Below are 23,817 nucleotides of genomic sequence, written 5' to 3' on the forward strand. Positions count from 1 at the left end.
CACACACACACACACACACACACACACCTAGGCATTAATTAAGCTTACACTGTCCTCCAAGCCCCCTTTAACATTTAGCATGCATGTTATTCAGAAGACAGATTTAAAAAAAAAAAAAAAATAAGCAGCTGCATATAATGCATGCCAAAGTGGCATGTTAAGAGGAGCAAATACATTACCAGACGCATTTTGAAGTTTCTGGAACACCTGCAGGTAAAAGGAGCCTGTGAATCGGATGCTGGCACGCGGTTATTCCTCCAAATCCCAGAGCTCGGTGTGACTGTGGGGGAATGTGAGGCGAGTGTGAGGCTGGAAACCTTTGAGTTGAGCTCACTCTAGGCATCAGAAAGCCTCAAAGAGGGGAAAGAAAAAGGCAGCCCACAGACAGCTAGATGAGAAACTTCTGGCACCTCTCCAGCTCAGGAATGAATTCTCTGTAATTTGGAGACGTATAGTGATGGAAATGAAGAGAAACTTGGATTTACGGGGGAATTTGCTCAGCCATGCAGAAATGGGCAGGTAGCCGTCTCGTAGCTCATTTTAAAACAGTCATTCAGGAGCAAGACTGAATCAAAAAATTAACAGGCACCCTTTCTCTGAAAAAATAAAAAGGCTACTCCTGCCAGCTTCCCAAGATGCCTTTACAAACTTCAAATGGATCATTCCATCAGCTATTTGTTGCACATTTTATTAATCCCAGTGCAGAGGTAAACTAGAAAATCTAATTCCTTTTATGTAGAAAACTGGATTTATTGCTTCTTTTTATAATGCACTTTAGTCATATGAACACATAGATTTACTTACAGAGTTCTCGTTTCTTGTGTAACACCACTACTGTTTGGTCCAGATAAAATGCTAAAAGGTTTGTTTGCAGCTTTTCAAGGAAGGGGAGAAAAATGTTTTAATACTCAAAAGCCGAGCTGAGTACAGATATTTAAATATAGAGTTTGAAGCAAAGAGAGTATAAAGGAAGCGCCCTGAGCCATTAAGTGCCACATAAGAGATACGGTTATACATGAGCATTGAGCAGGCAGGTGGCTCAAGTCTATAAATACATACATAATTAAGGATGGGAAGAAAAGAGCTTTGGCAAATTAAGTTCTTAGAGACAATAGCTGTGATTTTGTTTAGGCTTACAAATAGGCTAATAATTCCTGGGAAGCACATGTGGGCTTCACCTTGTCTGAAGAACTCCTCAGCTCACGCATAGAGAGCAAGGTTGGAAGCGTTGCATGCTGGCAATCTATATTCAAATGTAATGAGGAGCAGGACGATATTACCATGAAGAATGTTGTCATATTACATTGTGCCTGTGTGGCTTAACTACTCATCCAACCTTGCAAATGGCCATTTGCCTGGACTCAATAGCAAATGTGCTGTTGATGGGAGGGTGGAGGTGGGAGGCCGGTTTTATTTGTTTTACTACCCGTGCACCTTTGAGAGGCTTGGGATAAAACACATGGGCTGAACGTGGGAGTGTTTCTTTTCAAGGCCATGTTTATCTGTAATAAATTCAAAGTAGAATTAATGAGGACCAATTAAGCTATTTATTATTTTAACTCTTGAGGTCAAGGGCAGAACAGTGTTTATGTACACTGATAAGAGGGTCGATGGCAAGACAGCTGAAGATGGCCAGGCTCAATAAACACGTATTGACCAAGCAACTTTCCAGCCTCCTCACATCCCAGGGCCCAGTCCTTTCTGTCTAGGAGTTTTGTTTTCCTTATCTCTCCAATGCCATCTGTTTCATCTTTCCATTCAACAAATATGTAGTGAATGAGACACTCCACCTGGTGCTGCAGACACTTAAGACAAGGCCCCCCTCAAGATGCTTACCGTTGTCTGGCAGTACCACAATGGGTGTCAGGAAGGGATGAGCACAACCAAAGTACTTATCAGCACCTAGGCTCACCACCACCTCTTTTTCCCTTTGGGTGCACTTTTGACAAGGAGAGGCAAGCAGAGTTTGCGCATGCGTTTTGGAAAATCTCCCTAGGTGATTCTGATTGGTTCCTTCCTCCACCACACAGGAGTAAGGGTGATTCAACATGACTGTGACCAGCCCTCTAGTAACTGAGAGGAGAGCATCCCATCCACTGCTGTGACTCAAGCTGCAGAGCCACTCAAGCCAACCTACCCTCTGTGTCTGTTCATCCCACACTGCATTGGTGTGCCCTAGAGCCTGGATCTACAGGTTCTGAATGGATCTGGAAGCCAAAGCTACAGGCAAAAGAAAGAGCAGATATTCTGGTTCATTCATGTCACCTCTCTGAGCCTCTATCTCCTTATCTGTAGAATGAGAGGGCAGGGCGGGCTTTGAGTCTGTGATTTCTCTGCCAAAACATATGTGCACCCTCTCTGAGGGAGTCAGTTCTATGCTACACTGGCACCTACACAACAGCAAGCCTGGTCAGAACTCAGAATTCTCCTTTCTACCAGCTCACTGCTTTAAAGTACCTACTCAGCAAATCGAATTTTGTGAGGGTGAAGCTTTAGCATAAGGAGCTAGGAAACCAGCATTGCACACGTCTCCTTCTCTACTTCTTCATAGGGGACCATTGAGGAACTCAGAATGTGGAAACAAGCATGCTATCCAACTGGCTCCCTCCTTCCTCTGCTCCAGCAACTGCCTCAGCTCCAGTCCCAGAGGACCCCCTAGTAAGTGACTTACTGGAACCTTCAGGTAGAGTGGTCACACAGCCAGAAGCCAGGCTGTCACCCAGCGCCATCCCCCTCTATGGCCAATTCCCTTCTAATGAGTGTGAGAACCTGGAAGGGTGGACTTGCGCCTTCCAGAACAGCTCCTCCAGGTTCTGCTGCTAATTTCTGATGGTGGAGGAGAGTCCAGGCCACTCCTCATAGATGTAGGAGGAGAACAGCCACACCATCCTCAGATGGCCAGCCTGCCTGCCCGCCCCACCCCTCCCTCAGCACAAGCTCATTCTGTTCCACAAGCCCACCCACGGTGACAATAAGAATAGCTCAGCGGGGAGGGCTCACCTGGCCTCCTCTCCACATGACTGCTCTGCATTCACTCAGGAAGAAAACCATCCTGGCAGGTATTTTGAAGACAAAGCTCCTGTGACCAACTAAAATATAAATCTCTTCATGCAACAATTCTACTAAAAATTAAATGATTTCTCTCTCGTCTAGTTCTCTAGTTAAGAAGATCAGAAAAGCTTGTCCTTGATGCACAAAGAGAAGGAATAACACCAATGTTCAAAGGTGGTGGCACTGCAGAAATGCTGGAGACACAGGCTTGAGTTTGAAGACAAGATTCTCTACCCAGTGGGTCTTCAGGTAAGCCATTTAAATTTCCTCAGACTGCTTCCTCCTTTGTAAAAGAAAAAATACTGACCTTATCAAGTTATTCTGAGAATCAAAAATCTTAAAAATTCCTGATACATCAAGAAATAATTATTCTCATTATAATAATGAAAAGTGTTGAATCATCATCAAGACACCATTCACCTGTGGAAACAGGCAATGTCTTAGTCATCTGCCTTCTCCCTAGTATGTACGCCATGTGCCTCCACGGCATTACACAAGTTTGTTCGTTTTTAGCATCTGCCTCTCCCATATTCCCAGCTAGGTGCCAGGGACATGGCAATGGACAAGACACAGGTGACTCCTGCCCTCATTTGACTCACAGTCCAGTGAGGGAGATGAAAATTAAGTGTTGCAGTCCATGGGATCGCAAAGAGTCAGACATGACTGAGTGTCTAACGCTTTCAAGCATTTTGAAAATAATACTTCAGGAATTCCTTGGCAGTCCAACGGTTAGGACTCCAGGCTTTCATTACCAAGGGGCCAGGTTCAATCCCTGGTCAGTGAACTAAAACCTTGGAAGCCTCAAGGTACAGCCAATTCAAAAAAAAAAAAAAAAGGGGGACATCTTATGTCCTTTATGCTGAAGCTGAAGCTCCAATACTTTGGCCACCTGATGCGAAGAGCCAACTCAATGGAAAAGACCCTGATGCTGGGAAAGATTGAAGGCAGTAAGAGAAGGAGATGACAGAAGATGAGATGGCTGGTTGGCATCACCAACTCAATGAACATGAGTCTGAACAAACTCCGGGAGATGGTGAAGGACAGGGAAGCCTGGCGTGCTACAGTCCATGGGGTCACAAAGAGTTGGCCATGACTGAGTGACTGAACAACAAAATATATAAGTTCAATACATAAGTTAAGTGCTTACTGAAATACATGTTTCAGTCTTCCATAACAAACTACCATAGACGGGGTGGCTTAAACAACAGATCCAGAGACTGGGAAGTCTGATATCAAGGTGCCTAAAGGTTCAGTTCCTGGTGAGAGACCCCTTCAGGGCTTGTAGATACTCTCTCGCTGTATCCTGGTGTCACTTCCTGTTTGTACAAGGGCACCATTCTTGTCGTGGGGGTCCCACCCTCATGGCTCATCTAAACCTAATCACTTGTCAAGAGTCCCACCTCTAAATACCATCATGTTGAGGGCTGGGACTTCAGTGTATGAATTTTGAAAAGGCACATTCAATCCATAAAAATATACAAAGGAATTAACTAACTTGTTAATGATAATCTTTTTAGTTTGTAACAGCCCAAACAATGTCAAGAACACAAATGAAAGAATCTGTGTGACTGCTTCCAATAATCATCTACAAACTGGGGTCTCAGGGCTAGGTGGGCTGGCCCTCATCAAGTGGCAGGTTTTCCCCCTGAGACCCACCAGACTGGCTAGTCCGGGTGACCCTTTGATCTGTCCTCATGGGCCCTCTCATCCCACCAGCAAAACGCTCTGATTCCTGGCCTCACTGTTCTACATCCAAGCTGTCAGAAATGCAATAACGTTTTTTTAAAGAGCAACCAGGATTTTAATTAAAGTTCCAGGGATCCAGCCAAGGATATTTTTTCTAAAAGAGAAGCAATATCTGTTTTTGGAGACAGAACATTTCATAACAGAGATCTCATATATTTCAATGAATGATAGTGACATGTACTATACCCACACAGGAACCAGACTATGGATTGTCATGTGTGTGCATGTGTGCATGTGTGTGCATGTTTTTTAATGCTCATCCTGCCTAATGAGGATAAAGTCAGGGAGACAAATGCACCCCAGTTGCTTAAACCGTTCAGATACTTAAGGCAGACAGTTAATGGAACAACATTAGAGCTTGTGTCTTAAGGGCAGGAGACTACCTTTTGTTCTCCCTGATGATTCCCTTTGATTTAAAAGGCTTTGGCTATAAGACTCCTGGCAAACAGCATTAGGTAAGAATTCGGCTTCTGCAAGTGCTGGTCAGCAGATGTCTAAGTAGAGCTGATACAGGCAGAGACCACGTGGGGTTCTGCAGTTCCACACAACTCATGCTCAGTTGCAAAGGAATTTAAAGTAGAATGAGGCCCCAGTTGTCACAGCTGTTGAGTTTGGCAAGATTATTCTACCTATGAGTTTTGCCTTGTAAATCCATGTTTGCTGCTTGGAAAGTTTCTAATAATCTCCCCTCAAAAATCTCTAATAACCTCCAGAAAATCTCTAATAATCAAGACAGTCAGGGGCTATAGAAAGTGAGCTCCAAAGCCACACAGCTTCCTCCATGAACCTGAAAAGGCTTGTGTGTGGGAAGGGAGTGCACCCACGTCCATCTTAGGCCCATCTGGGGTCCTTAGATACTGTGAAACTGAGGCATAAGTGAAACGCCTGTTAGGAGCTGGCAGGCCACCTCAGGCAGAAGGGCCAGAGGCTTAGAAGCTTCTGGTATCTGCTCATCCCCAGAGATGTGGCACTGCCATGGGGCCAGCAACCACAGATGGTGCTCTACATAGACAGGGAGGGGCAGACGCCATGGGTCTGCAGGGGGTCTCAGCCAAGATGCTGACTGAGCACCATTACTAAGCCTATGGACATGGAACAGGAAGCTGGAGGGCAGATGGTATTAGCCCCTTTCCTAAACTTATGGTTTTATTTCTTTGGATGCAAATGACAAAGAATAAGGAGGTAATTTTATGAAAGGGTAACAGACGGTGCCATGCTAGACAGACATCTCAACCCTAAACACTTACTCACATAAGAAAACATTAATGTGATTTCCCCACCTCTGGTAAACTAGCAACAATTAGGCTTAATTACCCCCAACCTAGCTTTTTACATCAATTTCAGCAGGTGATAATTGCTATAAACTCACAAGATAATGTAACAGACACACATATAATTCTTTATCATTCTCTATTTTGCTGTAAGGCAAATACATTGTATTCTTTAAGTGACAACAGCAAGTGACAATATTTTCAAGCCCTGAAAGGCTAGCCAGTGGAAGAAAATGAGAACAATGTGTAAGCACCATCCACAGAAATCCAAGGTATGGAAAGTGCCTAGGAATTAATTGTCTGACTCTTTGTGACCCCAAGGACTGTAGCCTGCCGGCTCCTCTGTCCATGGAATTCTCCAGGCAAGAATACTGGAGTGGGTTGCCATTCCCTTTTCCAGGGGCTCTTCCAGACCCAAGGATCAAACCCAAGTGTCCCACATTGCAGGCAGATTCTTTACCCTCTGAGCCACCAGGGAAACCCATACACATACAGGAGTCAGTTACCACTCAGAATGGGGTGGGGGTGTATGTAGAGAATTGCTTTACAATGTCATGCTGTACAGAGCATGGGGCATTTCCACAGCAGGCACACTTGATCCTCACTCCAAAGGAAATGGGTCCAAGCAGGGAACAGCACTGGACCAGGAGTCAGAAGACCCAGGGTTGCAGTTGCTGCTCCATCACCCAGCTCTGTGATCTCAGCCCCAGATCTCTCATTAGTGTAGTGGGGATTATGTATGCCCTGCCTACTTTGCAGTATTGATATATGGAGAAATAACACTATTATACTAATTTGTATACTGACTGAAAACAGTATGCAAATATACTGTAGTCTTACTGACCTACCTCAGCCCAGATCATCACTAGTAAATCATTACTATTCCATCCACGTAAGTTTAAGCAAAGGGAGAAATTGCCCCTAAGAACCTGAAGAGGGAGTCAGCGTATGGAGGATTAAGCCATAGCAAAGAGAGACAAGAAAAATCAAACTTCCCCCTTGTTAAACAGTCCAGCCCAGTCAGGGGCAGTGCAACTTCAATTAAGTGCCAGGCTTCCAGACAGCCTCGTAGATTGACTATCAAAATTCCTGCTCAACTGAACTGAAACCCTGCAAAGTGGCCACCACGAAGACTCACCCAGGAATTCCTCATGTAAACAGTAGTCGATGTCAATTAACCTTTGTGAACATGAAAAATAAATGGTAAGGTTGAGGAATTAACAAGGAGATAAACACAGATGCCAGACACAAACATGATGTTACTGTAAATGCTACAATCACATGGTGGTTAATTTTAGTATACTCGAAATGGCTCTCGTGATAAAAGATCTTTGCTAAAACTGGAAGGGCATTAAAAATAGGGGCTGAGTCTAATCTCTCTTTTCCCCTGTAGCACTCTGATTAGGCCCACATCTGCAGTGGCAGTGCAAATATTTATTGATGATACCATATTGGTGCCCTTCTGAATGAATGCTTGAAGAATCAGTAAATATACTGCATTCAGCTGTGTATCATTCAACTTCCTTAATTGAAGATTCAAGCAAAATTAATTAAATCCATAAGTTATGAAGACATCCTTTCCCCCAAGGGGAAAAAAAGATTCACGGAGCGTAGAACAGAGTGACAACATCACTTGAGCCCAGTGGCTGGCAGCTCCATAGCAACGATGCAGCTGGAAGCTGCCACCCCCACCCCTCGGCCGCCCCTTCTCTTCACATCTCCACATCCCACGTCCATCCAGCAGCACGTGGGGCCTCACAGACATGTGTGTCAACAACCCAGAGACAAGTTCGAGCTCTGTTCAGACCACCCCTGACCCATGGCCCAAAACACCTCCCCTGCACACCTCCTGGGCTTAGATATGTACGTGCTAGTTACGCAGTCCTGCCCTTAAGACAGTGGACCAAATGCAGAGGTCAGTAACTACTAGAACTCCTACCTTCCCTCACATTTTTGACAATATAATGTTGACAAAGTTTATATGCATTTTGTGAATTTAAGATTGATTTCTTTTAATCTGTTTTATTTTCCCCCTTAGATGATAAATTCTTACATTTAAGGAACACAATCTTTTAGAGCTGTTTGGCACCCTGGAGAGAGCTCTTCATTCACACAGTTCTTCAACAAATATTTTACTGAATGCCAAATAAATAAAAGTTTGGTGATTGTGTTATAAAGGGAAGTAGAGCAAGATAAGAGGGGAAAAGAGCAGTGGACGAGAGGAAATGTCATTTTACTTAGTGGCCAGCGAGGCCTCACTGATAAGGTCACATTTGGGCTGAACTGAGGATGGAGGGTGCAAGTCACGTGAATTTCTGAGAAAAGAGTTTTCAAGCCGAAGAAACAATAAGTGCTGAATGTTCGGTGTTTGGGAAAGAGCAAGGAGGGCAGCATGGCAAATTCTTTCATTTTATAAAAGAAGAAATTGGAGCCTAATTTTGGCAGACACAAATGTTCCCATTAAGTTAATATTAGCTGCCATAACAAAATGACCAAATACTTCAACTCAAGAGAAGTGTGTCTTTGTTTACAGAAAAAAAAAAAAAAAAAAGCAGAGGACTCCTCCAAGCAGTGATTCAGAGACCCAGCCTCCTTCCATACTGTGTCTTTACCATCTTCAATGCCAGGCACACGTCAGATGTTAATCTCTGGTGTCTGTTAGGGAGAGATTATAGAGGATCACATATAGGAGGCTGGTAAGAGGCCAACCTAGAAATGGCACACAGCAATCCCACAAACACTCATCCTCTATCATTTTGTTACTTGACAAGCACCTATCACAAAAGAGACTGGAAGATACATTCTAGCAGGAAGATGAGGAAAAAGGATTTGGTAAGCAGCTAGCCAGGCCTTCCTCCTAGCCCCTTGCTTTCTTCCTTTGCAAACGTGTGCATGAAAATACACATGTGTGCATGAAAACAATGTTCTCTACAAAGTGAATAATTGGTGCTAATGATAATATGAGACAGGAGATAAAAGAATTTCTAGTTATCTGCTACCAGCCAGAACACTTTCCATTGTCAAGTAGTTTAATCTTACTGAGATGAGAACACTGGAGAGAGAGACACAGAACAGAGTGAAGGATCAGGTGGAGACATGTTGTGACGAGGACGGAAGAGATTGCACAGACAGAAAAATCTTATCATTAATACACTCACCTCCACGGCTTCATGAGATTTAGTTGCAATTTAACCACCAGTTGTCTCTGAATTTTCTCACTCTGTCACTCATATCAGCAAGACTGTTGTGAGGATTATGCAGAGATTACATACATAAATACAAAACTGAGTTATCACTGTTGTTATAAAATGCAATTATAAATAACATAAAGAAAATATCAATGTTAGGAGGGCAAGAAATTAAGAGTCATACAACAGAATCAGGTTGTTTTACGGAAAGTCTTTTTCAGTATCAAAAACAGTCCAATTAAAACTTTTAAAAGCAATACATATCTAGGAAAAACATGATTACCAGGGAATAAGTCAGGATATAAATAATTACTAATGAACAAAGTCTATGCTTTGAAAACTCTACCCTTTCTTCTTAAACTAATAAGGCCAAAAAATAAAAAAGCCTTTTTAAAAAACAGTCTTCTATAGTTTTAAATTTCTTAGGAGAAGCTAAAATTCAGAGAAGGCAATGGCACCCCACTCCAGTACTCTTGCTTGGAAAATCCCATGGACAGAGGAGCCGGGAAGGCTGCAATCCATGTGGTCACTGAGGGTCGGACACGACTGAGCGACTTCACTTTCACTTTTCACTTTCATGCATTGGAGAAGGAAATGGCAACCCACTCCAGTCTTCTTGCCTGGAGAATCCTAGGGATGGGGGAGCCTGGTGGGCTGCCGTCTATGGGGTCGCACAGAGTCGGACACGACTGAAGCGACTTAGCAGCAGCAGCAGCAGCAGCAGCAGCTAAAATTATATAATTAAAGTCAAATGAACCCATCCCATACAGACATTCATAATTTGAGATTAATGAAAGTGGTGGTCCTTTGAAGGAAAATCTAAATTAAAATGATATAAGGCTGGATTTTATTTAATGCTCATTAATAACAAGAAAACACCATGTAAATTAAATCCACCACTGATTTTAAATTAAGTTGTACAGATAACTTGAAAAATCCCTCAAAGATAAAATCATAGGTGGGCTTCCCTGGTGGCTCAGATGGTAAAGACAGAGTCATGAGAAAATTAAGATAGCAAAAAATTAGGAAAGTGGGAGAAATAGAAAGAGTTGAGTCATATCATTTCATTTTAATAAATATTTGCTGAGCACTCACCGTGAGCATTTAATGCTGACCACCTCCTGAAAATAACCCTATGAGCCCCAGATTTCTGAAAATAGTCATAATTCCTCTAAAACTGAGCATGAATTTTATAACCTTACTTGCATCTGGCACCAAGATTTTTCCTTCTGCAAGAACAAGTTAATGATGATATGGAGAACTGCAGTGGCTTTGGGGGTATGCTTGATGGAGTTAATTAAGTGGTAGTGGGTAATATATGAGCGTGGGGTACACACAACACAGAGTTATCCTTTCTCTGAACTCATTACATTCATTTCCTGTTCCACTGATTTGCCCATTAATCATTGATCATGTGCTGCCTGTGACATTTCCTGTCTTGTCAATCAGTATTATTACATTACTCTTATGCTGGTTTAATAGCTTCATCTTGCCTCTCCGAAAACAGAAACCATATATAAAACATTTTAACTTATTTGAAAACACATTTGCACACAGTAGGTGCCAAATTGTAATATCTGTTGATGTAATGATTGAATTCAGAATCTGGATCTTTTTCGATTAGGCCAAAACAAATTAAAAGTAAATCCAAAAAAAAAAGTAAGTCTAAGGTAGAATAAGTAGAATATATCCTTTTCTCCCTAAAACTCAGGATCTGAAGCTCCTATTGGAAGTGTTAAGGTTGACTTTTGTCAGTAATTACAGGAAAAGCTTTGAGTAGAAGGAAATACAGGGGAAATGTGGAGAGAAAGGACTGGGGGAGAGAAGGAAAGAGCAGTGGATTGAAAAGCAAAACCAAACTTTATAAAATCCACCTACTAAACAGTTGATTAATATCTCTGTAAGCTTCACATCCAAATACCAAAAACACATAGAAGATTACTAAACACTAATAAATTTTAAAATGTAATTGATAATCTCCTTACAACAATCTATATTTTGTTCAAGACATATTTTACTTTTAAATGTAAAAAGCCGTAACTTTGAAGAAAGGACTGTATTAGGCACAATAATGTGCCCCCACAGACAACCACTTGAAATTGTAACTTTGTTACATTAAGTGGCAAAGGGAATTAAGGTTGCAGATGCAAAGAAATTTACTAATCAACTCATCTTAAAATAGGGAGCCTTTCCTGGATTATCCTGGTGAGCCCAAGTGAAAGTGAAACTCGTTCAGTCATGTCTGACTCTTTGTGACCCCGTGGACTATACAGTCCATGGAATTCTCCAGGTCAGAATACTAGAGTGGGTAGCTATTCCCTTCTCCAGGAGATCTTCCCAACTGACGGATCGAACCCAGGTCTCCCACATTGCAGGCAGATTCTTTACCAGCTGAGCCACCAGGGAAGCCCAAGAGTACTGGACTGGGTAGCCTGTCCCTTCTCCAGCAGATCTTCTTGACCCAGTAATCAAACCAGGGTCTCCTGAATTGCAGGCAGATTCTTCACCAAATGAGCTACCAGGGAAGCCCAGTATAATCACAAGGGTCCTTGAAAGTGGAAGGAGAAGAAAGAAGAGCTATGTATGGGTGATGCAATATGAGAAAGACTCCACCAGTCATTGCTGGCTCTGAAGACTGAGGGGGAGGGCTATGAACCAAGGAATTCAGGCAATCTCTTGCAACTGTAAAAAGCAAGGAAATGGATTCTCCCCTACAGCTTTAAAAAAAATGCAGGTCAGCGGACATCTTGATTTTAGTCAGTGACACCCATATCAGACTATTGACCTCCAGAAAGGTAAGATTATAATAAATTTACATTGTTTTAACACTAAGTTTGTGTTAACTTTTTATAGTAAAATATAATACAAAGTGTGAAGAAGAAGAAGTTTGACAATAGCTAGAATGCATATAGTAGTTTTATGTAATGAAGTCTATGCTGCTGCTGCTGCTGCTAAGTTGCTTCAGTCGTGTCCGACTCTGTGTGACCCCATAGACGGTGGCCCACCAGGCTCCCCTGTCCCTGGGATTCTCCAGGCAAGAACACTGGAGTGGGTTGCCATTTCCTTCTCCAAATGAAGTCTATATTAGTGAATAAAATACAAATGACTGGATAAAGAGTGAATGCTAATCTGGATCAAAAGGAAAAAGTTGGATCCATATCTCACACTTTATATCAAAATAGATTCTAGATAAATAAGAATTTTAATAGTAAATATTGAAACCATAAAATGCTGAAAACAACATGGGAGAATTTATTTTTATGATACAGGGAAGGTTTTTCTAAGAATGATGAAATCCCAGACTTTAGAAAAAGACAATAAATACAAGCAGATAAAAGTCAAAAGTTGCTACATCAAACAAAAATAATAAAAGGCCAGTAAAAGAAAATACCAGTCACAAAAGTGGAAAATAAATAATTGCAATTCATATAACAGGCCCAAAGCTGTTTTCCTTAACATATGCTCTCTGGGTAATCAATAGAGAAAGACCAAGAACCTAAGGATAAAAGGGCAAGACTTAGATAACTAACAGAAAATGAAATGGCCACAACTATTAGACCTGTGGAGAGTTGCTCAAACAACTCTTACAGTAAGAGAAATGCAAATTAAAACTATGGGAAAATTTTTGTTATAAGATTTGCAATGATCAAAAAATATGAGGTTGAAGATCAAGGAAAATACACACTCTTGTGATGGAAATAAAAATTGGTACACCTCTAAGAGGGAAACTGAGCAAAATCTGTTCAATTTTACATGTGAATATAGTCCTTGATTCAGGAATTTGACTTCTAGGAATTTATGCTAATGACAAAAGCACAAAGGAACTTACATAGGTGCAACAATACTTACAGAATCAATGGTTTAATAGTGCATGTCTGTACAAGTCTGTCAAAATACAAGATAGCTACAAATAGAGGACTATAAATAAATTATGGCATATCCATACTATAGGATACTAGGCAAGAAAAGAAAAGGCATTTCTATACGAAGTGATATAGAAGGGACTTCAAGAGATATCACTAAATAAAAGAGAGGTGTTGATGTTAAAAAAAAAAAAAACCAAGAATAAGGGTAATGATAACAGGAAGACCCAAAAAGAATAATACTTATTTTCAGAAAACAGACCCTTAAAACTCAGAAGCTTTTTGTGATTGTAAACCTGCTTTCTTTGGGCAGCTGCTCTTTTCTTTCACAGTGAGGTGTAAAGTGTAAAATTCCTTTTAAAAAATGTGATGAAATATGTCTCAGAGAAAATGATAATGTGCCTTAGCCCTCTCCCCCAACTCCCAGTGTATTGTTTTGGTATGGTCCTAAGCCATACTTTAGTTTTAATTTTAAAGAAAGAAAAGTGAAAGTGAAGTTGCACAGTTGTGTCTGACTCTTTGCTACCGCATGGACTGAGCCTGCCAGGCTCCTCCATCCATGAAATTTTCCAGGTAAGAGTACTGGAGTGGGTTGCCATTTCCTTCTCCAGGGGATCTTTCGGACCCAGGGATCAAACCCAGGTCTCCCACATTGCAAGCAGACAGACACTTTACCATCTGAGCCATCTGGGAAATAGCCAGGTTTTAAAGAGCATAATATAATAATTGCTTCAAGTTCTCTGATGAGAAGAGGTACCATACTAGGAATAGCAAGCAGGTAGACTCTGACAAGGTCAAAATGAACCATTCCCTGGGTAGTAGTAAAACTCCAGCTGTTCATCACAGGCAGTGTAGCAGGGGTGAGAGTGGAGCAGGAATTGCACTTACTGTTATTGCTGATTTGCTGATGTTGAGTTGAATTCAGTCTTTTAATTTTGAGAACCTCCAAAATTCATACACTGTGTTGTGTTCAAATACGAATAAATATATACAAATAAGCAAGCAGATATGTAAAGGGAATAGTGAATCTACCCAAAGAAGACAGGAAAGCAACAGTACTCCATTACCAAAAGTATTGCTACTGCTACTGCTGCTAAGTCACTTCAGTCGTGTCCGACTCTGTGTGACCCCAGAGAAGGCAGCCCACCAAGCTCCCCTGTCCCTGAGATTCTCCAGGCAAGAACACTGGAGTGGGCCACCATTTCCTTCTCCAATGCATGAAAGTGAAAAGTGAAAATGAAGTTGCTCAGTGGTATCCGACTCTTAGCAACCCCATGGACTGCAGTCTACCAGGCTCCACCCTCCATGGGATTTTCCAGGCAAGAGTACTGGAGTGGGGTGCCATTGCCTTCTCCACCAAAAGCATTATCGGTACCTAAGTATAGGAGAGTTCAGATAGACCATGCCCTAAGTTGACAGGTTACCACTAAAAAGCATCCCTCTTTTGTGTTGTTTTAATTGCAGGGAGAAAGTGTTTGGGGAAAATGGGGATCAAGAGATAGGTTCCAGGGCTGACTTGCCCAATAATTCATCTTTGTGAAATCTAGATTTTCCACTTTAAAAACTAAGGAGATTAAACTAAGTCAATGTCTTCCAAGCTTTGGGATCTATAATGGTGGAAGTAGTAAATGAGTTGGTGTGTGTGTTAAGTCACTTAGTTGTGTCCGACTCTTTGTGACCCCAAGAACTGTAGCTCACCAGGGTTCTCTGTCCATGGGATTCTCCAGGCAAGAATACTGGAGTGGACTGCCATTTCCTTCTCCAAGGGATCTTTCTGACCCAAGTAGTGAACTCAGATCTCCTGCATTGCAGGCAGATTCTTTACCATCTGAGCTATAAAAAGCACTAAATAATATTGAATCTCTTAGTAAGAAAGTTATTTGCTTTTCAATGCCCTTTTTAACTTTTCTAAAGTCAAGGAGAAAGTATCAGCTTGTTGCTAGTGTAGATTTGACACCTCCATAATAAAAGCAAATCTCATTTTTTAAGAAAGAGAGGGCAGGCCTTAAGTTCTGAGGTCTCCAAAGACAAAGTCACTATCTAGAATTAACATATTGATTTATCTTTATTGATTTAGTTATATCTATATTTCTATTTATGGCATACAAAACTGGTTTTATTTACGGTTTAATGCAATTTAAATAAAAACAAGAAGTTGATTTAAAGAGAAACATTAAATAATATATAGTGCTAGTTAACATGGGTATGTTTTTTAAATCTTGAACAAGAGGTACCCAACTGACTTGAAGTTTGAAAAATGGGGAATTAAATAATTTCTAGACTCCTTTCTCATTCTATTACTCACTCTCTGGGCCAATGATCAGAAACCTTGCCTCCACTATCAAGGCAACCTACTGAAAGACTATCTGTTCCATTTAGTTTCTAAGATAACTCTTGGAATTGTTCTATTACTGAATTAATATACACACATCTCATTTCCAGAAAACAAATAATAACTGCCCAAAGCCAGGAAAAGCAATGTGTATATCATTATTGTATATTTAAAGAATAACTGGTTCCTGGCTTCTCTTACATAAGGATGTCTGTGGAACTAAAAAGAATTCTAGGCTTAAAGCCACAACTAAGTCAGTGTAAATATATTGTTTCCCTGTTTACACTTTATACACCGTTAGGAATGTTACAAATATAAACCTCTTCAGTCACTATCTCAGAACTCAAGATCCTTCAAAACAATGCACTCAATACTATTTGAAAGCTCAAACCTGGAAGTCAAAGGAATATTTTATTACTGGCATGCATTATCTACATATCTTAGCCCAACCAGGAAGGTATCATAAGGTGGCTGTCCATACTTATAATCTGCCAACCCAATTCTTGCCATATAAATCCGGAGAAAGGAAAAGGGTAGGGGGGTTGGGGGGCAAAAGCCAGGCCAGACAAGAAAAGTCATGAAAGTACAGGTACCACTATGGGCCTTGCAGGGGATGGCTTGTTGCTGATACTGAGTGGGGAGCAGGGAGAGTGGAGACAGTAAATAATGGGGTTCAAAGTGGAACCAATATCCTCCTGAGCAGAAATTAAGGAGCTCATGTGCCAGGCTGACTGGGTCAACTACTTGCTGATATGTGACATTGGACAAGTTACTTAACCTCTTTTGCTTCAGTTTCATCAACTGTAAAATGAGGCTAATAATAGCTGTCTCTCTGGGTTTCTCTGGGGATTATATTAACATGAATACAGGTATGTGTCTACCATTAGTGTATTAGCATAGCAGAAGATATTAAGAAGAGGTGGCAAGAATACATAGAAGAACTGTACAAAAAAGATCTTCACAACCAAAATAATTACAATGGTGTGATCACTCACTCACCTAGAGCCAGACATCCAGGAATGTGAAGTCAAGTGGGCCTTAGTGAGAGAGTCATTTCCTAAGCAGGTTGATAGGAAATCTAGGGGTCCCCAAGGAGAGAGGGGTCTGAAATTCTCAAGGAGGAAGAAAGGACAAACTTTTCACAGTCTTTGTAGACCAGGACCTGGGGACTGGAGTCGATGAAAATGAGAGAGGTTAACAGGCAGGAAGGCCAGGGGTCTCCAAATGGAGGAAATAGCCTGCAAGTGTCAGACATTTTTATCTCACTTAAGCGGCAGGAGGAAACAAACTAGCAATATTTTTTCCTTCTCTATACAAACTTAAAGGGAGGTTTCTCTTAAAATACTGTGTTGCCATAATGACACCTGGTTTCCCCTGAAGTTAGCTATTCTCTAGCCTAGAGATAACCAATGCCTTTTTCTTATGGAAATGTCCATCTTAAGCTATGCTAATGTACTATGCCTTTACCCCAAACTCTGTCTCCAAGTCGGTTCTGCCTCTTGGCCCAGAACCTACTTGACAAACCAGTATGTTATACTCAGATATTGTTCCCCTAATCTATGTAAATGAAACTATTTGTATGGTGGTCTGCCCTTCTTCAAGATTCAAGTTAATCATTTTATGGCAACAGGATAAACCATTTGGTGCCAAGATTATCCCAAAATGCATCTTACGGGTGAGGGGCCTGGTGCCATTCTGAAGTTTAAGACATTCCTTTCTTTCATTAACAGACTGCTAGTGACTATATAACATCCAGCTGAAGACTAGCAGGGGGGTACTCTTTCTGCCCCCTTCTGATGCCTATGTCAGAAGCTTTCTCTATCTCCTTTATACTTTAATAAAACTTTATTACACAAAAGCTCTGAGCGATCAAACCTCGTCTCTGGCCCCGGATTGAATTCTTCTCCTCCGGGGGCCAAGAATCCCAGTGTATTCACGTGATTCAACAACAACCTTTCATTAGGCAGCATTACTATGAACAAAGCTAGTGGAGGTGATGGAATTACAGTTGAGCTATTTCAAATCTGAAAAGACGATGTTGTGAAAGTACTGCACTCAATATGCCAGCAAATTTGGAAAACTCAGCAGTGGCCACAGGACTGGAAAATGTCAGTTTTCATTCCAATCCCAAAGAAAGGCAATGCCAAAGAATGCTCAAACTACTGCACATTTGCACTCATCTCACATGCTAGTAAAGTAATGCTCAAAGTTCTTCAAGCCAGGCTTCAACAGTACTTGAACCATGAACTTCCAGATGTTCAAGCTGGTTTTAGAAAAGGCAGAGGAACCAGAGATAAATTGCCAATATCTGCTGTATAATCAAAAAAGCAAGAGAGCTTCAGGAAAACATCTATTTCTGCTTTATTGACTATGCCAAAGCCTTTGACTGTGTGAATCACAAGAAACTGTGGAAAATTCTGAAGGAGATGGGAATACCAGACCACCTGACCTGCCTCTTGAGAAACCTGTATGTAGGTTAGGGGGCAACAGTTAGAATTGGACATGGAACAACAGACTGGTTCCAAATAGGAAAAGGAGTACGTCAAGGCTGTATATTTTCTCCCTACTTATTTAACTTATATGCAGAGTACATCATGAGAAATGCTGGGCTGGAGGAAGCACAAGCTGGAATCAAGATTGCTGGGAGAAATATCAATAACCTCAGATATGCAGATGACACCACCCTTATGGCAGAAAGTGAAGAGGAACTAAAGAGCCTCTTGATGAAAGTGAAAGAGGAGAGTGAAAAAGTTGGCTTAAAGCTCAACATTCAGAACACGAAGATCATGGCATCTGGTCCCATCACTTCATGGCAAATAGATGGGGAAACAGTGGAAACAGTGTCAGACTTTATTTTGGGGGGCTCCAAAATCACTGCAGATGGTGATTGCAGCCATGAAATTAAAAGACGCTTACTCCTTGGGAGGAAAATTATGACCAACTTAGACAGCATATTAAAAAACAGAGACATTACTTTGCCAACAAAGGTCCGTCTAGTCAAGGCTATGGTTTTTCCAGTAGTCATGTATGGATGTGAGAGCTGGCCTATAAAGAAAGCTGAGCGCCGAAGAATTGATGCTTTTGAACTGTGGTGTTGGAGAAGACTCTTGAGAGTCCCTTGGACTGCAAGGAGATCCAGCCAGTCCATCCTAAAGCAGATCAGTCCTGGGTATTCATTGGAAGGACTCGTGTTGAAGCTGAAACTGCAATATTTTGGCCACCTGATTCGAAGAGCTGACTCATTTGAAAAGACCCTGATGCTGGGAAAGATTGAGGGCAGGAGGAGAATGGGACAACAGAAGATGAGATGGTTGGATGGCATCACCGACTCAATAGACATGGGTTTGGGTAGACTCTGGCAGTTGGTGATGGACAGGGAGGCCTGGCATGCTGTGGTTCATGGGGTCGCAAAGAGTCGGACACAACTGAGCAACTAAACTGTCCTCTATTATCCCTCATTGTAGCACAACTTTGTTGCACTGCCTCAATAGTCCCTCAGAAGAGGGGAACTGTGCTTCATTCACTCTTACTTCCAGAACCATTAGTGATTCATAGTACATGATCTGATGTTCTTGAATGAATTCATTAACATAACAATGCTATTGGGCTTTCCTGGTGGCTCAGATGATAAAGAATCTGCCTGCAATGTGGGAGACCTGGGTTCAATCCCCAGGTTGGGAAGATTCCCTGGAGGAGGGCATGGCAACCCACTCCAGTATTCTTGCCTGGAGAATCCCCATGGACAGATGAACCTGGCAGACTACAGTCCACGGGGTCACAAAGAGTCGGACATGACTGACTAAGCATAGCATCAGTGCTATTACAATGATTCTTTTCAATATACAGGCTGACTACCTTTAGAGGATGCACTAACACGTGTAATCGTTAAAACTGGAAGAAGGGAAAGGCTTAATTCATCCCAATAGGGCTTGAGTGCTGTTTTATGGAATTGAAGGAAACAAATTAAAAACACATATTGTGCATTACAGTGAAAAAAATGATAAAGAGAGTGGGGGATTGCACACAGCAGTACTGCTTTGCGCCAAGAATTTTAAAGCACAATCTGGTCTTTCAAACACACACTGCAGAGATAAATAATTTCTTCAATAGCCCTTTATTTTTCCCAACATTACTAATTAACCTGATGAGAGGGACTTAGCCAAGCTGGCTAGCAGAGTACAGAATTTGGATAAGGACTTGATGAGGGACATTGTTCTCCAATAGGCAGCTGAGAGGCTCTCTGTCAACGTGCTTAACAGTCTCTTCAGCTTTCATAATTCTGCCGCCTCAGACTCTCAGAGCTTGTTTTCCAAAACATGGCATAACTTGAACTCACTCTCAAGTTAAAGTATTTTGAAAGGTTGTGCCAGAATTTTTGAAAGAAAATATATTATTTAACTTTATGATTCTAAAATGGTGATGATGATTCGAAGGAGATGATGTAACAAACAAAACATTTTGAAAGTACATTTTGTCAACCAAAGTTAGTTTATCTCCTATATGACATATTCTCTCTCCTTTTCTTTCTTTGATGAGGGAGGGTATTCTAAACAATACCTTGTCTGAATGCCCATAGGTGACTAACTCTGCTGGCTCACTTTGTTTAAAGCTGAACCTAGAAGAACAACAATAACTCTCATTCACCTCCTGGGATCTAATTAGTGGAGAACTTGCAAGGTAAAAAAGTCATCTCCACTCACCACGTGTACTTCACTTAAATCTGTAATTTACCTCCCACATTTGAATTACCAGACAGTTCTAAAAATGTGCCAGTCTGAGGTTGCTGGAAACTAGTATGGCTTAATAATTTCTGAACTTGACTTTCAAACTGAGTTTGCAGAAATTTCAGCCAGCTATTAATATGATGGCAAAAAAAAAAAAAAAGAGGATATTTTCTCTTTGCTTACTACTATTTCCTTCGAGAAAACAAGGATGCAAAGACTCCAAGTCATCAAATAGATCTACTGCCTTTTGGAATATGTAATCTCTCTTTACATTGTTTCTGTCCTATCAGTTAATCAGTCTCTATATTAAACAATATTAGGTAACAGGAAGTAATGAACCTAACTTTAATCCACTAAAATAGCCTTGACATAGATTCAACTGTAATCTTGTTGATAGTTTTATTATTTAAACTTGGCTAGATCTTTAAAATGTGGTAATGTTGAAGTTAGCAATCTTAATTGCAAAAAGCTTTGATTCTATTAATATGAAGTACATGTGAACATTATTCTATGTAATTTGCTAATAAGGTTAACCACTGAGTTAGTTGATTCCCCAGAAATTCCTTTTATTTCTATTATTAACTTGTGAAATGCCAAATTTCAGACATATAAATAGCCCTTATGAGAAAGACATTTGATGATTCTGATTAATTCTGTTCTGGGCATATAGGTGATAAAAAAAAAAAAAAAAAAAGCATTTGATGACTCCCGATGTTCCATAATTGTTGTATTAGTTTGCACAAAGAGGGGGAAAAAAATCTCATAACATTTTAAAATAAAATTTAGATTTTTCTATGAAGCATTTCCATAAAATGAATACCATGGTGTCAGTAATAACAAGCATAACTGGAAGGGAAAAGTACTTTTCTTTTTCTAATTAACTTTATAGCCAAGACTGATATCTTTCCCTAGGATATTTGACTCCTTTTGTTTTGCTTCTAGTATCTATTGCTTCAAACACGTAAACTCCTTCCCCTAGTAGGAGATGATCTCAATTGCATTTCAAAATATGAATTTCTTTCTCCTGGGTTCTAAACCCTAGAGAATTTCCCATTTCTGCAGTTTTCAAAGGGAATGTTTGGGCAATGCCAAATGTCTCCCCCCACGTCAAATCTCACAATCTCATATACTCTCTGGAAAGATGGCTGGAAATAATTAAGATCCTCAAAACCATTTTTCTGGGTACTCAGAACTCTGCCACTCAAACTTTTAATTATAAACTGACATCTAATAAAGCAGAATGTCACAGAGCTACTGCAACTCCACTCGCCTTGCAGTGTTACTGTGGATCTTGCTATATCAAAAGCCTGCCTTGCGGATCATTTTTAATTAAATAAAAGGCAGGTCCTCCCAGAGCAAGAATTACAATGAAAGTCAGCTTTTCAGTGGAGCAGCTGTGTAAACGGGTTCTAAAATTAGCCTAGTCATTTCCAAGCTGTGTTTTACAGCTTCAATGTGTCTTCTGCAGCCCATGTCAGGATGAGAAAATGAATTTTCTCAAGAACATCCCAGTCATTTGGGTTCAGTCCATTTTAATGATGTCATAGCCAACTCAAACCTTTCAGTCCTAGGCAGTCTGGGTGTAGGGAGATGTGATCAAAAAGTGCCATCTGAGAAGAGCGTTTGCTTTAATTTAGGGGTGTTGACAGACCGATGGGTATTGTAATAAAACCACCTGGCCTCTTGCCCAGGGGAGGTATAAGCTAAACAAGACAAACAGGAAAATAATGAAAAACTTGGGCTGACAGGCAGTAGCTAGCTTCGGATTTCAGACTTCCTGTCCTTTATTAGAACAGTTAGGAGGAACTTTTTTGATTTCCATTTCTCATACTTGTTTTTGTAGGGAAAAAGTGGGGGTTATCACAGAAAAAAAAAATTCCTGTGAGACAGCGGAGGCACTATCCCTCCACTTACTACCTCAAAAAAAAAAAAAAAAAGAAGCCTGAAATGATTTTCTAACCCAAACTACTGCACTGGCTGTGGCTGTCCTAGAAGATTAAGGGGATGGGGGTGAGGAAAGATGTGGAGGACTGGAGCAAGAAGAGGAAGCGAATGGAGTTGGTATTGCACGATAGGTGAACATTAACAAGAATCTAATGTATGCTTCTGAGAGCATTCAAATCCATACATAACCACAAATAAATGATCATTTTGTGGGGAGCATTTGCCTTCTGTGTCTTTTATTAGTGGATCTAATGTTGCTAATGCATACGGCACCATGAGATTCCTAGATATTAGGCGACCAGACCTTGCAGAATCACATTTTCACAGAAACAGCCATTCTAAGGCTCGGTATATGAAATCATCTCTGACCTAGAAGAGAGAGTCAAAGAGATCAATAGGAAGAGAGAGGGTCATGTTAAAATAACACACTGACAAGTGGTGAGCCCATACTCAAAACTTAGAACCAGGAGCTCAACCCATTCACAGCAAGTCTCCCAACCACCTTCTTGGGTAGGAACTGTCCTTATAGATCCCAGGGGATCTAAATGGTAACTGGCTGGGATCAAAGAATTGTATAGTGGCTATTCCGATGTGTCTATGGGGATCTCTGGACACGCTACTGTAAAATGCTATTTATCTTATCAAGCAGTGAGCACCACAAACATTCTAGGTGTTCAATTTATTTTCCAAGTGACCTGAAAATGATAAGCAGAGGTAGATCTATCATAAACGTAATGAAGCATTGATTTCAAGGCCCCTGATTTGCATCGCCCCTGTGAAGTTACAGAATGTTCCAAGTGAAGAGGGAAGGCAAGCTACAAGCACAGATTTCTGGTGTGCTTGGGAAATCTATAGTTCCCAAAGAGATCTCAGAAGAAAGGAACTTGTATCCTCAAGTTTCCACTAATTTGTTGTGATTTCTTTTCGTTTAAAAAAAAAATTCACCTCAAACCTGGGCTCCGTAACAACCTAGAGGGGTGGGATGGGGAGGCATGGGAAGGGATGTTCAAGAGGGAGGGAACATAGGTATACCTATGGCTGATCCGTATTGACGTTCGGCAGAAACCAACACAATAAAGCAATTATCCCTCAAGTAAAACTAAATAAATTTAATTTTAAAAATTCACTTTGATGTACAAAGTATTCACAGCTTCATGTCCTTTTTCTGAAAGCCCTCAAAATCACATTAAGGCCCCAGAAAACTTGGATTTGCCCTTCATGGTGATATTTAGACTTTCAATATATTCTTGTCAGCCTGTGATTTGAGAGGTGAGGATGTTTTCCAAGAAGTAGTTATTATTACTTTCAAAAGTATCCCAGTTTGAATAATAGATGATGTGGTCTCTCTACACATAGAATAATAGATAAGAACATAAATTGGATAAACGTGTTGAGTTGAAAACCAATCACTGTTATTTAAACTTAAAGTTATTTAACTTCTCTGTGCTTCATATGTAAAATGAAGATAAAAGTACATACACCTCATAGATGTTTATAAAGATTGAAGGAGCCCATATATATAAAGCACTTAGAGCAGTGCCTGGCACAGAGGAAGCACTATATGCTATTGTTATTGTTGTTAAATTATTATAAACTCCTCTTTTTAACAAATTAATTATCAATATTTATTTATGAGAAAGCACTGTGCCCGTAAAAAGCTAATAATCTACTGATGAATATTAGCATGTTTGAAGTGAA

General features: G+C 40.7%; 1 protein-coding gene across 1 annotated transcript in view; it reads right to left on the reverse strand.

The window, feature by feature from the left end:
• IQCJ (IQ motif containing J) overlaps window positions 1-22,084 on the reverse strand; it is a 236,386-nt gene extending 214,302 nt beyond the window's left edge. The window contains 1 exon segment of the mRNA XM_019966185.2: window positions 180-22,084. Within this exon segment, the coding sequence (XP_019821744.1) occupies window positions 180-188 (9 nt within the window). The 5' untranslated portion in view covers window positions 189-22,084.
• Window positions 22,085-23,817: the final 1,733 nt, after the last annotated feature.

The sequence above is a fragment of the Bos indicus genome, chromosome 1, assembly GCF_029378745.1.
Source record: "Bos indicus isolate NIAB-ARS_2022 breed Sahiwal x Tharparkar chromosome 1, NIAB-ARS_B.indTharparkar_mat_pri_1.0, whole genome shotgun sequence".
Classification (NCBI taxonomy): domain Eukaryota; kingdom Metazoa; phylum Chordata; class Mammalia; order Artiodactyla; family Bovidae; genus Bos; species Bos indicus.